General features: G+C 31.6%; 1 protein-coding gene across 3 annotated transcripts in view; it reads left to right on the plus strand.

The window, feature by feature from the left end:
* The window catches only part of LOC130663575 (retinal homeobox protein Rx1-like), a 64,451-nt gene that overhangs the window by 17,797 nt on the left and 29,590 nt on the right, over nt 1-17,064 (plus strand). For all 3 annotated transcript variants that reach the window (XM_057462868.1, XM_057462870.1, XM_057462869.1), the window contains one exon: nt 7,257-7,486. In XM_057462868.1, the coding sequence (XP_057318851.1) occupies nt 7,257-7,486 (230 nt within the window). The remainder of the gene's footprint in view (nt 1-7,256; nt 7,487-17,064) is intronic.

A 17,064-nucleotide genomic window follows, 5' to 3' on the forward strand; every position in this document is an offset into this window, starting at 1 on the left:
TATAACGAGGACCTACTGTAGTTACCGCATCTAGATAGTAATATTTCTTGTCTGAAAAATTTTTTAATTTTGCCTTCTAAGATAGTAATGATTATCATCACGGATAAGAATAATTGCCATCTAGATAAGAATGCTTACCACCTCCGATAGTAATAGTTAACATAAAAGCATGATTATGATTATCACATACAGATGGTAATCATTCATTACAAGATGGTGATAGTTAGTATTTTTTTTTCAGCGTATATGGGTCATGTAAAGTATTCAAACTTGCTATATACATTTATTGACAGTACAAAGTCCAATTTATAACTTGTAAATAAAATAAGAATATTGATAAATATGTAAAATATTTTCAAAGTAAAGAAATTTGTTGTTGTTGTTGTTAAGTTATGTCAATTTTTTAAATTATATTTCATCGCGTTTTAATGTTGGCTTTGATTTTTTTTAATATGATGCATTCTTCTGAGTGATAAAAAAAAAGTCTTTAATAATATAAATTTATTTTTAAGTATTAAAAAGCACTATCTGTAAGACACAAATTTTTTCAAAGGTTACGCGTGTCTTTTATTGACGTATAACTCGATTAAGACGAAAGAAAATTGACGATAAATTTAAAGGCGTTTCGAATTTGTAAATCAAGAATCAGTATGTTGACCCATTGGATTCGCTTCGACAAGAGTATTTCAGTAGAGGAGACTGTGGTCCTAAGTGTTCGTCCATTACGTTATCTCCACGTGTCAATCTCTTAAGTAGCTAGAGGACTCAACTAAGACCCCCTTCACATACTACCGTTGATACAATCTTTCGTTTCTCTTTCTTCACGCTCACTGTATACATTATAATGTATAGCCTTGAAAAAGAAAAAAAAATACAAAATATCAAGTCATACAGGGAAATATTTCTTCCATGTTATCTAAATTATTTCACAAATTGTTAAATATATTAGACATATTACAGTCAAAGGAATTTAATAAAACATTGGAATTAATGGGATTTACACCTAATGAATAATTTAATAAGAAAATATTTTATCGAAAATTGATTAATTAAATTACAATAAATATAGCACGTAATGTAAATATTACAGCAATTATTGTAATATAAATATATTTTTGTGTAACTGTTGATATTAGGAGTACTATGTCACATTATTGACTATTTTGTTGATAATTATCAGGCACTCAAGCGTCTATCAACATCGCCATGGAAGGTCAAATTATTAGCTTGTTGGTTAACTAACGTGGCTTTGGGAAGTGAACCATAGGATGCTATATAGCCTCTACTCGGTAGCTGTTTATAACCCCGCAATTCGATACGATGCACGATGAGAGAAGGTTAATTGTGCAGTTAACGAGATCCCGGTAATTTGTCGTCACACTATAAATCTTCTCTGTAACTGCAATTATGGTAAAATTAAGATAATTAACATTTTGGAATATTTATAGTAGTCAATTCTTTCGATTACACTTTACTTATGATATTTCGTTAAAACATATAACATCATATCTTTTCATTGTGGATAAAATACTATCTTGATAATTATTATAATTATATAGCTACCAAAATTATTATACTGCAGGAAATTAAAAGCAAACAAGAGAGGTCCAATAATGTATATACTTAATTTCGTTTATAAAAATATTTTTTCTTTGTTAATTTATTTATAGTCATTTTAATCTTCGTGCCGAAATAGTATATAACACACCAAGGAAGAAAAGTTGAATATTCTAACCCATGTGTGTAATTGCCTACCCGATCTGAAGGTATGAGGATGGAAAACACACGAATTGTTAATGTCCTCCTTTCCTTTAAAGGAAAGCGATAAACACAATTGTGGTATGTAGGGGAGAAGTGCTGCAATTGTAACAAAAAATTTTATTTTTTCTATTTCATTTGTTTTTTTTTTAAGATAGTAAACTTAAAAACTGTCAGAAAGTTAGTTGATAGTATCTTTTATGTGACTGACTTAGTTAATTAGTAAAAAGTCAACGTTAACTTATCAAAAAATCAATTTAGTTAACTAAAGTCAGGGACCAAGATGCCGGCGCGCATGGTTTGCAATTGTAACACAGTGCAGGGGCAATTGTAACACTGAACGAAATAGATATTTTTCATCAAATTGCTTTTATTATTCAGTCTTAATACATACTATTATACTTTATTAACTCCTAACAATAACAAAAATCATCAAATTTATATGAAATTCGATTATACAATACTCTTGATATGTCTTTTAAACTATCAATACAAGTCTCACATCATAACATTAGAAAACAAATTTGTTATTAAAAAAATTGTGAAGCGTACAAAAAAAAGTTTTCACGCTTATTTTCAACAATTCTCAATATTTTGATATCGGAACAAAATTAATAACTGAATCTTTGATAAAATCCTCTTGTAGAAAAAACAATAGGCCCAAACTTGGCCGAGACTTGGCGCAAGACTTATTAACTCTAGGGAAAGCTTGAAATCCAAGCTTGGCCCGAGTCTGTCTAAGCATCGAAATGATAACACTGAGCCAAGCTTGAGAGACAGTATTGTGCCAAGACTGCGTCTAAGTATTTGCCCAATATCGAGAGCCAGTATTGTGCCAAGACTGTTGCTAAATAAGCACCTATACTTATTAAAAATAAATTTAAAAAAAAATATGAGTAGACATGTGGGTGACGGTAACATATGGAAATAAATTTGTACACAGAGAAATTGTACACAGGTGGATCGATGAAATTAATTTTTTTTGCATTTGCTGGGTCTCGAACCTGCATGGTCCTTCATGGCTGCTAGGCAAGTGTCTTATCCACTAGGCTGTTACGCTATTCACAGAAGCCAGATATTTTTAGGTACCATTTGTTATTTAGACTGGCAAACCAAGGCTTGTCACTTCAGTATTGGCTGAACCTTGTCCCAAGACTGACAAACCAAGGCTTGTTACTTGAGTAGTGGCTGAATCTTGGTCCAAGACTGGCGAATCGAGGCTCGTCACTTGAACGTTGGTCGGATCTCGGACCAACCTTTGGAGGCCGTGCCTGAGTAGCCCAGTATTGTGCCAAGACTGGCCCCGTTGTCAATATTTTTTTTCCTACAAGGGATTGCAGCACCTCTCCCCTACGTCTTTTTTTCCGCGAAACAGGGCAGGAATTTAAACTTTCGGTGTAAATATGGTAAAAAAATTATTAAATCAATAAAATGCTATTGTTTTTATTATTACATTACTTAAATTGCATATTTAAAATTCAACATTATTATTTTCCGGCGCTATCAGTCAGAAATTAGCCTGTTTTGACTGAGTCCATACATTAAAACTTCCAGCATCAATGCACGTAATGTGCTAAATATAGTGTGTGGCACGAAATAAAATACAATTTTAGACTTCGGGTGATGTCAGCCCTCACCTTCGCCATGAGCAATCAACTTCAATCTCGTCTGAAATTGTCGTTTATCATTCTCTGCCACGCAATATACTATTCCTTCATTAAAATTTCTAGAATAGAATTAAAATAATTTGACTAAAAAATATTTAGTTATTGCTTAGAATCGTGATTCCATCTGTTCATAACAAGCAAAAATCAAATTTAAGACAAATTGCTTTGAAACCAGGTTTTTCAGTAAGTATTTGTCGGCGGATTGATGGTATATTTACTTAATTAGGTATTGTGTAAGCATCAATAACTTATAATCTTATACATATGATATAAAATGTATTTATAATTTCAAGATTATTTTTGAAATTTTTTACTTTCGTGCCGGCTTACACTATTTGACATAATTTTCTTATTTTTTTATGTATTGACTCTTATGTCAACCACCAAAACTTAAGTAATCTGTAAGGGGGTTCGGCAAAATGAGCTAGGGCCGTCAAATCGGGTTCAGTGCTCCCCCCTTAAGATATCAGACTCGGGGCTCTGGTTCCAGGAAAAATATCTTAGAGCGGTACCCCTTCCACTCTTAAAAGGTGGAGCATTGAAAATAGAAGCATGTGCAGTCTTACTATCTATAAGTATATCTATGTGTATGAAAACAGCTGACTTATAGTAGCGGCTCAAACGCATACGCAAGTAAATTCCACTGAGTGTACCCTAGTTGGAAGGAACCATTGGCCAGAGCTTTAGCCAACCTTGGCCCATCGTCAGCCAATGCTCCTCGGCTTCGCACAAGGCTTGGGTCGAGCATTGGCTGACCATTGGGCGAGCCATGGTTCAATCCTTGGATGATAGCCATGATCCAAGCCTTGGGAAACAAAAAATCAAGCTTCGGCCAAACCTCGGGAAGCAAACATCTAAGGCTCACCCAATGCTCGATCGAAATTATTATTATTTAAATTAATAAATATAATTAAAAAAAAGTTTGACCACACTTTTATTGACATTACATTGGAGTGTAATTAACTAATTACTGAATTAATCGGAAATAACGAATAAAATTATTTGGGGGCTATCAGGGTTCGAACTGAGATCCTTCTGATTACTGGGCCGGGATGCTATCTACTGTACAAAATCTGATGTTCAGACAATCATGTTTTTTTTGCTTGTTAATTATTTAAATACAATTTAATTCAGAAATATTAGATCGTAAAAGTGGCCATCAAATTTGGCCCCGTTTAATTATAATTAATAAAAAGAACTTAACTAAATTTCTATATCTATATATGTTTTTTACATATACTTCCGTCATACCAGTCGCGCCTGCGCGAAAAAAAAATCTGACTATTTTTTGGAGCGAAATTTAAATTTCTAGTGTAATAGAAAGGAAAAAAACATATTGTCCTTGAAACTTTTATCGTACATTTTTCTTTTTTTTTTTTTTTTGCAAATGAGCATTAAGAGTCGTGCACTTTTGGATTTACCAAACTTTTTTTTTCTCTATGTAAATTAATTACAAAAAAATTTTAATGAATCAAATTTATTTTATATCCAGAAATTTTTTTTTCACCTTCTTTAGGGGGTACCCCATTTTACCCGAAAAAATGCAATTTTTTTTTTAACGGCAACTGAAACTTTTTTCTATGTCCCAGGTAGGAAAGAACAACTGGACAAGGCTTGGACCGAGCCTGAGCCACCAGTCAGCAGCCTTGGATAAGGCTTGGCTAAACATTGGACCAAGGATCGGTCCAGGCCTAGGATGATAACAATGTCCCCAAGCCTTGGTAAAAAAAAAACCAGGCTTGGATCAAGCCTTAGGAAACAAAAAAATCAGGCTTGGTCCCAGCCTCTGGGACCAAAAAAACCAAGGTACCCAGGTAGGAATTGCCAATGCTGACAATTGGCCGAGCCTTGGGCCAGTTGTCATTTTCCGAGCCTTGAATAGCCTGGGCCCAGGCTTGGGCCAATGGTGTGATATTTTTAAACTAAGCCTTGGGAACTTACCACTGGGCCAAGCCTGAGCCGAGACTTGGACGAATGGTGTGATATTTTCAAACTAAGCCTTGGGAACCTACCACTGGGCTAAGTCAGAACCGAAGCTTGGGCCAATGGTGCGATATTTTTAAACCAAGCCTTGGGAACTTACCACTGGGCCAAGCCTGAGTCCAACTTTGAAAATTTGTTATCAGGCCAAGTCATCAAGCCTGAGACGAGTTTCTCAAGACTCATTTAAGCTTGTAGCTTTTATATTAATAGAAACAATTTTTTTTTCTTTTACAGTTTATTAAAATACCCATAAATACTAAGAATGATTAACAATTTTTTATTTAATTTCTACATTACACTATTATTTGTAGATGGTTGAAATAATTATCAACAAGAGAATATTAATAATGAAATTAAATTATTTAAAAATTATTGAATAAAATAATCAGTTATTACTTTAAATTACGCAAACACATTATATGGCACTCTAAATATATTACATTTTATTTCTCTCCGTATATGATTATTTCTCGTTAAACATCCAAATTTGGATGTTCAACGAGAGATTTAAACTACGCACTACACGCGTCTTAATTTTTCGACCAATAAAAAATCAAGGATACATTTTCGATGTATCGATACTAAATATTAGCACATAGATTGGCGTGAGCGTAGTATTACATAACCTGCAATACATCTCAACGTATTATTATGGCTCCAAAACGTTTTATGGAAAAATATAATTCTGATTCCGAGTGAGAAAATACCGCAATTTGTAATTATTTAAGTGCTGCGGATGTACTAGTTATAAAATTCCGATGCTACTGAAGTATTGTCATTGATTCGAGGTTAAATATTAAATCATAATAATATTTATGTTTTTATTATTATAATAAACATTAAATTTAATATTGCAGAGTTTATCGCAAACAAATATTCTAATAAAAAAAAAAACAATTAAGATTATCAGTGTTATAAGTACGTAGCTATCTAGAGCTCGAGATCGCGAGGGTGGAAGATGAACACGGAAAAAAGATTAAATAAAATAATCTATATTTTATTAAATTCATTGATATGTTTTAAAAGTTCTTTAACATCACTAAAATTTAAAATGTTTTTATTTGGAGGACTTTTCATTGATTCATTTTAAGAGAGCGAAGAAATTATTCTTGCTTAAAATATAATGCTATCCAAATAACATCGGACTATGTTTTAAAAATTACTATGTCCATAATAAAATATATAGTGGTCATAGTAAATTTCGATTTAAATATTGTCGATGTTACTATTGCCATAGTAATTTTTTAATCATGTTTATTTCAATTCGCGTTAGGTCGCTAACATAGTCTGACATCATTATGATACCGTTAGCATTTCAAACGAAAATAATTGTATCCTATGGTTTATTTATTCCTTAAATTGATCTAAGATTTGAAGATGACAAATTTTTTTGAATAATAAAACATGTCATTGAATAATAACTTTCGATATAACAATAAAATGCTAGAAAATTACAAGGTATATATATAGTCCTAAACCAAAATCAGAGTGGAAAAAGACTAAAGCGCGTGATCGGACAGACAAGTAAACAAACAGACGTTCCGAATGACTTAATTAAAGGTATATATATATATACTAGTTTTTATTAAAAATATTGATTACAAAAACAAACATGGTTATTTAATAAAATTATGGTGTTTGTAATTCAATAATCTCCAACAAATACAAATGCTGGTTCTTAATTAATTAATCTTTGTTGTTAAAAAATTCAAAGAATAAAATGCTTTACTTGGAATAACAGTAACATGTAAAAACAAAATAATTTATATCGAGGAGTAAAGGTATTCGTGGACAAAATGAATCTTATCAGTATTTAAATAATTATAAAAAAAATTTTTTTATTAACAGGAGAAAACAGTTGTAATTCGACGGGAGGCGGAAGTGATGAAGAACTTGGAACTGGATGTGATGATGCTAATGGTACAAATGGTAAAAAGAAACATCGACGTAATCGAACGACCTTCACAACTTACCAGTTACATGAACTTGAACGAGCTTTTGAAAAGTCACATTATCCTGATGTTTATTCTCGAGAAGAACTTGCGATGAAAGTCAGCTTACCAGAAGTTAGAGTTCAGGTGAGTTTGATCGGTGCGGTAATTATTAGGTTATACAGTATATATAAATAATATATAATGGTTAGATCAGAAGGATAATATAACAAGCTCGGTTAATCAAAGAAAATTTAATTAATTATATCTGGTGACAGCGATAAAACCACGCAATCGCGTGTATTTCAACACATATCGATCAGAGTTATATTAACTAGAACTCTCTACCACAGTTTATATTAAATTTTTTTTGTCCATTGATTGATTATACAAAATGCAAAATACTATTTGTGAAAAAAATCATAAATTTTGTTATAATATATTCATTATATAAAAGCATATTTCATTCTATAAATAAACTTACCACAAAATATCACAATTAATTAACCAGATTGAGTAACCACAGGAACCGGTAGCTGACAAAGAAAATTTTCCAAAGTAAAGAGAGAAAGATAAAGTGAAAAAGAGCGAGAAAGAATAATATTAACGATAAAAAAAAAATTTTTTTAAATAATAATAATAAAATAAAGTAGTGCGTCTGTTATGAGGAAAAGAATAGTAATTAAAATTTTTAATTGCATTTAGAAGCTGCCGTCGAGTTCATCCTTTCCCCCTTCACTACTTTTTTTACTCTAGTTCTCTTTTACCTGCCACTCTATACTCGGTCCCAGTCGTCGTGTGCCTGTGCCATACTCACCAACGACGATGAGACTTTTTCCAATTTTCACTAAGTGGAGACGAACTTTTTTACTGGTTTATTTTGTCCGTTCGACGATGCGAGCGTGGGTACTCTTGATCTCTTAAGCTTATTACCAAAGAGAGTAAGAGAGAGTTAGAGCTGAGAAAGAGTAAGAGAGAAATAAAAAATAAAAATCACACATGAGCTTTATCATTTTTAATTGACAACATGCTCATGTCACTCATTGTCAGATTTATCCCCATAATAACGTCCAACCAAATTACTAATTCCCAAAGGAAACAATTATCCGTCTATAACAATTGCACGTGACATTCAGCCAATATCGTATAACACAGTAATCTACCAATGCAATATAACCAGAAACTAATATAGATGATTACGGATATATATCTCGAGGTTAAATGGCTATTTATGCTCGCCTAAATTCAGCTCAGTGATTGCGCGCACTATCGACTATAGTATAGTCATCAAGACCATTAAATCGCCGCGCGATCACCACGCTAATTTATTCAGAGTCGGCGGTTGTGATAAAGCCCCCCTATAACTTGTGTATTGGCCGCTCAAATGGAATCCACTCTGTGCGCACGTTCATCCCATCTCAATAAATATATATATTATATATGTATATATTCCACGATCTGTTGTCCGCAAGCGCCGCCCCTTCTACCGCACCTTACGTACTCAATTGTTCTCGTGGTAAATCCATTTTAGAATTTGTCTCATCACATTTTGCCATAACCAATAACAACCTGTTATATGTAATGTCAGAGAGTACATTATCATGAACAATAATCACGAATTGGCGGAAGCTTTATGACTTAATGCACCAAGAACATATAGTACAGTATAATAATATATTTATAAAATGTAACAATGATGATTTCTGCATAAAGTAAGAACCATTAAATGGCATTTCTCTGTCATCGTAATGCGCTAGAGATGGCATTATATAATATAAAATAAGCTTTTCTACTTGTATTGGAACTACCTCGACGCCGTTACATTATATTATGAGCCTATTGTCGAGGCCACGTATTACCCTTCCTGTCACGCGATCACTTATTCTAACCATCCCTTTTTCTCGTTTGCTTTTACTAATATACTTTCTCTCTTTTCTGTTCATCGTATTACAGAGGGAATATACAAAAGATAGTAGATATCCAATGTAACTAATTTGACGATTTCGTTGCTTGACTCTCGTAATCGATATGTCGTTCATGTTCGTGAATATTTTTTTATTTTTTTTTATTTGCACGGAATCACTATTTTATGATAGTTTAGTTCATATACAACACTGAATAAATTTAAATAACTTTATGCTGTATAAAAATTATCAAGATTTAAAATTATGAGTTGTAAAAATAAATTTTATTTGTTTTTTGGAGATCGTTACGAAAATACGATAAATAAATTTATTGTATATATATATATATGAACATGTATTCATCAGTTAAATTATATTTGTTATTTTGTTTTTGATTTTTATCTGTACTGAAAATCTATATTGAAATTGAATCGTCCAGAGAATGCGGAAATTAAAAGGTATTTCCTCCATCGTGAACAAACTATTTTCAGAGTGGACCTATTTTATTTTGGTCAATGTGAAATTGGCAATGACAGGTCTGACAGGTTTGTGAACGCTCGGAAAAGAGCCATGAGGAATGAGAGAAAAAAAGGAGATTGATTTTTCGCGGTATCCCAACTAATTTGGCGTCCAATCGTTTAGCTTTTCCCTCTCTATACTTCTATTTCTACCCTATTTGGACTCTTTTTGTGATTTAGCATGGCACAATTGACAATTGGAATGCATCCGATTGCCTGCAACACTCGATCACTAACTTATATATATATATATGTATATATTCATTTATTTATTTATAATTTTTACTTTTTATATATTTTCGTGCACAAAATGATATTTTTTAAAAAAGTAAACAATGTTATCCTGTAACTTTATGTTTTTCGTCATGATATATAAATTGTCTCAATAGCCAAACAATAATGCAACATTCTCGTTTGAAGTTTGACTCTTCTTAACTCGCAACATACCGTTGAGGAATCACGCAAAGTTATAGCTCGAGACATCGTGCGATAATAGTATACAGAAAAAAATAAAATAAAATCGACAAAAAAACAAAAAGTCGTTGGTAACAAGAAAAGATATTTATATTATTTACCAGACAGTTGGCACGGTAACGTTACGCCCGAATTTATACTAAAGTAGTCCAACATTTTACGTATTGACTTTCTTAAAAATGACATTAAAAAATCATCAAGCATGACGATTGTTCATGTATTAATCAAATTCCTCAAATATATATGTATATATATTAGGGTGAGCCAAAAAAACCAACCTATCGAATTTGTGTCTTAAAAAGGACCTATATATTGAGAAAAAAATTCTCCCACTGGGCAAAATTTTTAGCTCAATTTTAAAAGGTGTCGGTAGCCATCTGAAATTTCCCATTTAAATAACATGCAAAAAAATTTTTTTTGATTAAAAATATTATAACTTTTGAACCATGGGAGACAAAAATTCGGCTCTAGAATATTGTTGTAGGGCATTAAATTTCTTGAAAGATAGTCCTGGGAGTCGAATTTGTAAACTTGATATTTCGTATACTAACAGGCTATCAAAGTCTAGAGTCAACAGAATCATACAAATTTGAGGCTTTATTTGGATTTTCCAAATACTTTTCTTTTATTGTGATCGATAACAAAATATTATTTGTTACAACGTGGATATTGTTGGTAATTTCATTGCACTACATGTAGAACAAATTTTCTCATAGTATTGATATTTTTAATAATAAAGTCTTAAATTTGTATGATTCTGTTTACTCTAGACTTTGATAGCCTGTTAGAATACGAAATATCCAGCTTACAAATTCGACTCCCAGGACTTTTTTTAAAGAAATTTAATGCCATACAAGAATATTCTAGAGCCGAATTTTTATCTCACACGGTTCAAAAGTTATGATATTTTTAATCAAAAAAAATTTTTTTGCATGTTATTTAAATGGGAAATTTCAGATGGCTACCGACACCTTTTAAAATTGAGCTAAAAATTTTGCCCAGTGGGAGAATTTTTTTCTCGATATATAGGTCCTTTTTAAGACACAAATTCGATAGGTTGTTTTTTTTGGCTCACCCTAATATATATATATATATATATTAGACTGGGCCAAAAAAATCGACTATTTATTTTATTCAACGATACTGTAAAAATATTATTTGGGATGACAAAAAAAAATTATTGTGAAAATTTAAGCTCTCAATATTGATATTAAGAAGTGTATCCTAGCAATTTTTGATTTTTTTTTTAATGAGCGGGTTTTTTTCTCATAACTCTAAAACAATCGAGATAAACGAAATAGACTTTTTTTCAGATGAACCGTTTCCTTATAATTATGCCTTGAACATTGGTATGATTTTACAATTTGATTGTTCAACTTTGAAATTTTGTAATTAATGTAAAAATCAGTTTCCGAAAAAAAGCCAATGAATATTCTCAAAGGAAATTGAATGCTCTAAAAAAAAGTCTCTTAACAATTTTTGCTAAATTCACTCCTTCGAAAGTTATTTAAGGTTGAAGTTGACTCATAAAAAAAAATAGTCTTGTGATCAATTTTAAGAGCTTGACATTGAAATGAAAATAACTAGAAAATAATGCGGAATTCGAAAAAACTTTATTGTAAATAACTTCTACGCAATAAAATTGTCTAGTAAAAAGGTCCCATGATATTTTGTAATAGGTCTGATAGTTTCGCCGGAAAAGTAAAAAGATCTCAAAATTTAATATGAATTCGACTTCAATTTTAAATAACTCTTGAATAACTAGATTGATCAAAAAATGATATGAAACTTTTTTTGTAGAGCATTCAATTACCTACAAAAATATGCCTACCAATCATTCCTATGATGCATCGTTAGCTATTTATAAAAATCAGAAGACGTAAAAAAAATTGTTTCCATGTTATTCTTATGGAAAATAGAAAAGTGCGATGAGAAACCTCATAATGTTAATATTAAGAGCTCTAATTTTCACAGGCATCTTTTTTTATCTAAATAAAACTTTTGAACCTGTTTCCGAGAAAAAAAAAAAATTTGTTATTTTTTGGATCACTCTAATATATATTATATATTATCGGATAAAATGACTTCGGATAAGAAGTGACGGTACCGATTTGATGACTATTAATGGTACTAGGTTTCTATTCCAGTTTTCAAGATTGGTAAAACAAATGCGGAAATGTGTAAAGACTATTACAATCGAAAGAAGATACTATGGCAGTGGAAATAATTTAAAAATAACATTCGAATAATGAGAGAATTTATGTTACACTTAATATAAGAAAATAGATATTTATTTATTTAATTTTTCAAATTTAAACTGAGCTTTATTGACTGTGTTGACTATCTTTTTCTAGTCCTTTTATTATTTTATTGTAATTAATTATTTGCATGCAATTAAAAACTATTTTTTTATGATGTCAAAGAAGTATAACTTTTTACGCGCGTACATAAGTACACGTACCAATTTTTTTCTTTTTCGAAAAGTACAATTAAAAACAAAAATTTTGAATCAAAAAAACATCCGAATCAGTCAAATTTAAAAAAAGTTGTAGCTGGTTGAAAAAAAAAAAACATTTTTTTCAAAAATTTATAACTATTTTTTGGTTAGGTGAAAAAATTTGAAAAAATCATGAGAAACGTTTTTGATAAGGTAGAAAAAGAGAATAAATTTTTAGCCAAATCAAAAGAGGTCGGATACTGAAGTGATCGATTTGGCGTGGAATGCCCCATATATTATTTGAATTTGTCCAGTTCAGTCAAAGTATAAGTTTGAGTTTCACTTTTAATTGAAATCTTATTGCAGAAAGTGAAAAAACGTAAATCGAATATAATTCGAATAGAAAATATAAATATGGTGCTGGTTCGCGTGCGACTGTGCGTGTCATAGGTGAGTGACCACGCAAGTCTTTGTGTATACATATGTTCACTAGATGTTTATGTATTTGTGCACACACGAAGTGTTAAATTGGTCACGCACGTCCAAAAGTATACTTTTCTAAATGGGTGTAACCATGACTACTCCTATGCTATTGTTTAATTTATACTCGATTACACGTCATATATAATAATAATCTTTCTTATGAATGATAATGTCACTTTTGTTATAGTAAATTAAGATATATATATATATATGCATAGGGGAAGGAGGGGCAAAACGGATTAAGGGACAAAACAGGGGCCCCCTAAAATTTGATAAACAAAGCTTGATTTTAAAAGTGTTTTTAAATTTTTAACGTCCTACTAAGAAAATTGTAAATTTTTGAAAAATTTGGGAAGTTATTGTATTTACTCCGATTTTCGAAAGTCGATTTTCATCAAATGCCGACATTTGAGGTCTTAGGAAGCTATTCCGATTAAATTCAGAATGATGTCCGAGCATCTGTGTGTGTGTGGATGTAACTTCCTATCTTTTTAATGAATAACCCGATTGAGATGGTTCTTGCGACAATCAAAAGACTTTGTTGGCCGTCAACTTTCCTGAGAATTTCAGATCGATTTAGCAAATAGACTCTAAGATATGGAAAAAATACGAAAAAAAAATTTTTTTTTCAGTTTTTTTGGAACTTTGCAGAAACGGCTTAATCGATTGGTTTTAAAACCTAATCAGCTCTGGAACCCAATAAAATGCGTCAACCCGACTAGAAATTGTAGTGAGGCGGTAGTTTGCTCCAAATGAGGCATGCCGAATGTCAAACTTGTGGCAAGTGAGGCATCCAAACGAGGCCGATGTTTGGGATGTAACGCAGTTGCGAGACTCAGCGTTACTTGGCTGCCAAATTTGGCGGCAGTTTGGAAGCCACACTTGCTGCAAGGGTCCTAAGCCTAAAGTGTCCTAAGCTTAGCTTCCGAATTCGATGGCAGTTTGGAAGCCAAAGAATAGAAATAATTGTATTTATCAAATAGTTATTTAATTGTTCGGTAAAAGTGAATTATATATGGCCATATATTAAAACTTCCAATATATACAAAGCCATGTATAGAAATTTCAACTAAATTAAAAAAAAAGACTTATTCAATTTCTGTATTGTTTTTTTTTTTTTTTTTTTTTTTTTTTAATGATGCGGAAATCAATCAGACTTGTGATCAATTTAATTTCTAACTAAGTAGAAATTTTTAATTTAGGTAAAAAACGCTATAAATATTAACCGACCGCACACGATTTAGTGGGATTCGAACCCGGGACCTTGCGCACGAAAGACCGACGCTTTAACGACTAGGCTACGCTACCGACAGCGACATCCAAGTTTACTTGTGCTATATGAGATTGAAAGGATACATCACTTTGAAAGAACAAAATATAATTGAAAATCTATTATTAGTAATAACAAAAAAATTTCTTATTTTTCGATTTCCGGCCTCTTTAAGAAGAATTAAAATTTTTCGGCCGATTTTCGGCCTATTTAATAACATGAAAAATTTTTCAGCCATTTGTCGGCCAAATTTCGGCCTCTTTCAATAAAATTTCACAGTTTCGGCCAAATTAAGCTGTTTCGGCTCATTTTCGGCCAAACATTTTCACCTGGGATGCAGGGAGTAACGGTAACCGAAGGTTTACCGAAGTTCGGCCTGCCATAGATGCCCCAATTCCCCTTAAGCTTGGCAAGCCAACTTCTAGAAACCTTTGGAACGCCTAACTTGCAGGAAGTAACGGTAACTGAAGGTTTGCCGAAGTTCGGCTTGCCATAGATATCCCGAATTCCATCCATATTTGGCAAACCGATCTTCGCTTTGCCTAACATGGATGTAATAAGGCGCATATTAGGCTTGCCTGAGTTAGGCAAGCCAAACTTGCCCCTCACTAATTCTTCGGCATTCCACACTATAATTTCTAGTCGGGTTTGTCTTAGATGTCACTTTTTTTCAAACATATTAATACGCTAGTGCTGCCACCAGTAGTTGATAGAGAGAAACAATGAAAAAAATAATAACAACAGTAAAAAAAAATAGCCGCTATATTTTTCACGAATAATCACTTTTACGTCGTTAATTAATTACAATTAAACTAAAAGGATTCATATAGTCATTTTCATAAGGGTTCTTGTGATAAAAAATACAAAGACAATAAAAAAAAAGTTAGGCCAATTAATGGTGTCTATCGAGAGTTATCGTGCTCACGAAGATTCATACGTAACAATTGACAGCACTAGTTTCTTGGATTAAAATAATTAATTTAAAATCAATGAATTCACAAATCGACTCAACGTTGGGTTTTAATTATTCCTTAATAAATTATCTGCATGCGAGTACACAATTTAATAATTTTTTTTGCTATGAAAAGGGTGTAGAAATATTTTTGTATGAGAAAAATTGTCAATGAGGAAGAACCGTCAGTAAAGCACCCCTAGCGCTTTCGCGCTTAAGGTGTGCAAAAAAAAAATCATTCAATGAAAATAAATATTTTGAACTGAAGAATAGAAACAAAATAAATCATTTGAGGTTATACTATAAAAATAATTAAAAAAAAAAAAAAAACTAAACACAAAAATGTATTTTTTATGATTTAAATTAGAGTTTCTCTATATCTAATGCATTTTTATAACAATCCAGTAATAATTAATATTGCACTTGGTTTAGCCAGTTAATAAAACTCACCGTTAATGTCTATCCATAGCATTAATATGACTGACTGTTCCGGTACTGGGCACGGATTCATTTTGGTGTACCAATAGACGAACAGTAAAATTAATATAATAATACTATTTTTTCATATTGTTAATATGTTTTCTTTCATTTTCTGTCATTCAAGATGCATATACAAAAAAAAAATTATTGAAAAGCAATTCTCTACATTTTCTATAAGCTTAAGATCATTGACTAATTTCTTAGCAAAACCATTAAGAGACATGAAAAAGTCATGAATCCGAGACTATTGCTATAATTATCATTTTTTTTTCATATTTCGGATATATTCTAAAATCTATTTTATATCCTATTTTGTAACTAAGAGATTAAGGTTTTAAATAAAGAAAGTTTTATTTAATTTCATCGTGAACGAGTTAAAATATAATATAATGATTATCAAATCGTTCCAGTATTGGGCCTTGTTCCGGTATTGGGACATTTACCTTACTTTGATCCCACACACAACCCAATGAGAAAAACCGATAATCATTTTTTTATTCTCACGTTGGATTTTCCCACTTAGGTCCTACACAGAACTCAATGGGAAAAAATGGCTATTATTTTTTATTTTCACGGTGGGTTTTCCTACGACGGGATCCCCCACAAGCCCCAACAGGATAAAATTTACAATAATTCAATTTCTTTTCAATTAGGAATTCCCAGTTGGGTTTTTATTGGGTCCTCAGATGGATTTCCCTATTGGGCATGCCTTATTGGTACCCAATGAGGTCCACATGTATAGAATAAAAATTGGTAGATTAAGATAAAATATTCACAATAACCGATTAAATGTGGGATCCCAACAGAGTACAAAATCATATAATTACATTACTTCCTCTGTTGTTAAAAAATTACTCTCTAGTAAAGTAAAATATAGCCTAGTGATATTAATATTTTAACGGAAAATATTGAAAGTTGAAATAAGAAATACCAATTTTTTGGAATGGCTCAGGATTGCTTGAAATTGCAGAGTAATTTGCATCAAAAAATTATTTGCGGGTATTTTCGAGCTCACAGATGTATTTACAATAATTCACAATCAAGGAGCTCGAAAACAGCGAGAAGTTTTGGGGCTGGCCCGCAGGGCCAACCGTTGCCCCAATTTTTTTTTATTGTTTTCGAAAAATTTTGGTTTTGTACAAAAATAGTATCAAATCAATTTGATTTTTTTTCTTATTAATTTACAAACAAAGAGCTCCTATTGTCA

Source organism: Microplitis mediator, chromosome 2, assembly GCF_029852145.1.
Source record: "Microplitis mediator isolate UGA2020A chromosome 2, iyMicMedi2.1, whole genome shotgun sequence".
In the NCBI taxonomy this organism is placed as follows: Eukaryota; Metazoa; Arthropoda; class Insecta; order Hymenoptera; family Braconidae; genus Microplitis; species Microplitis mediator.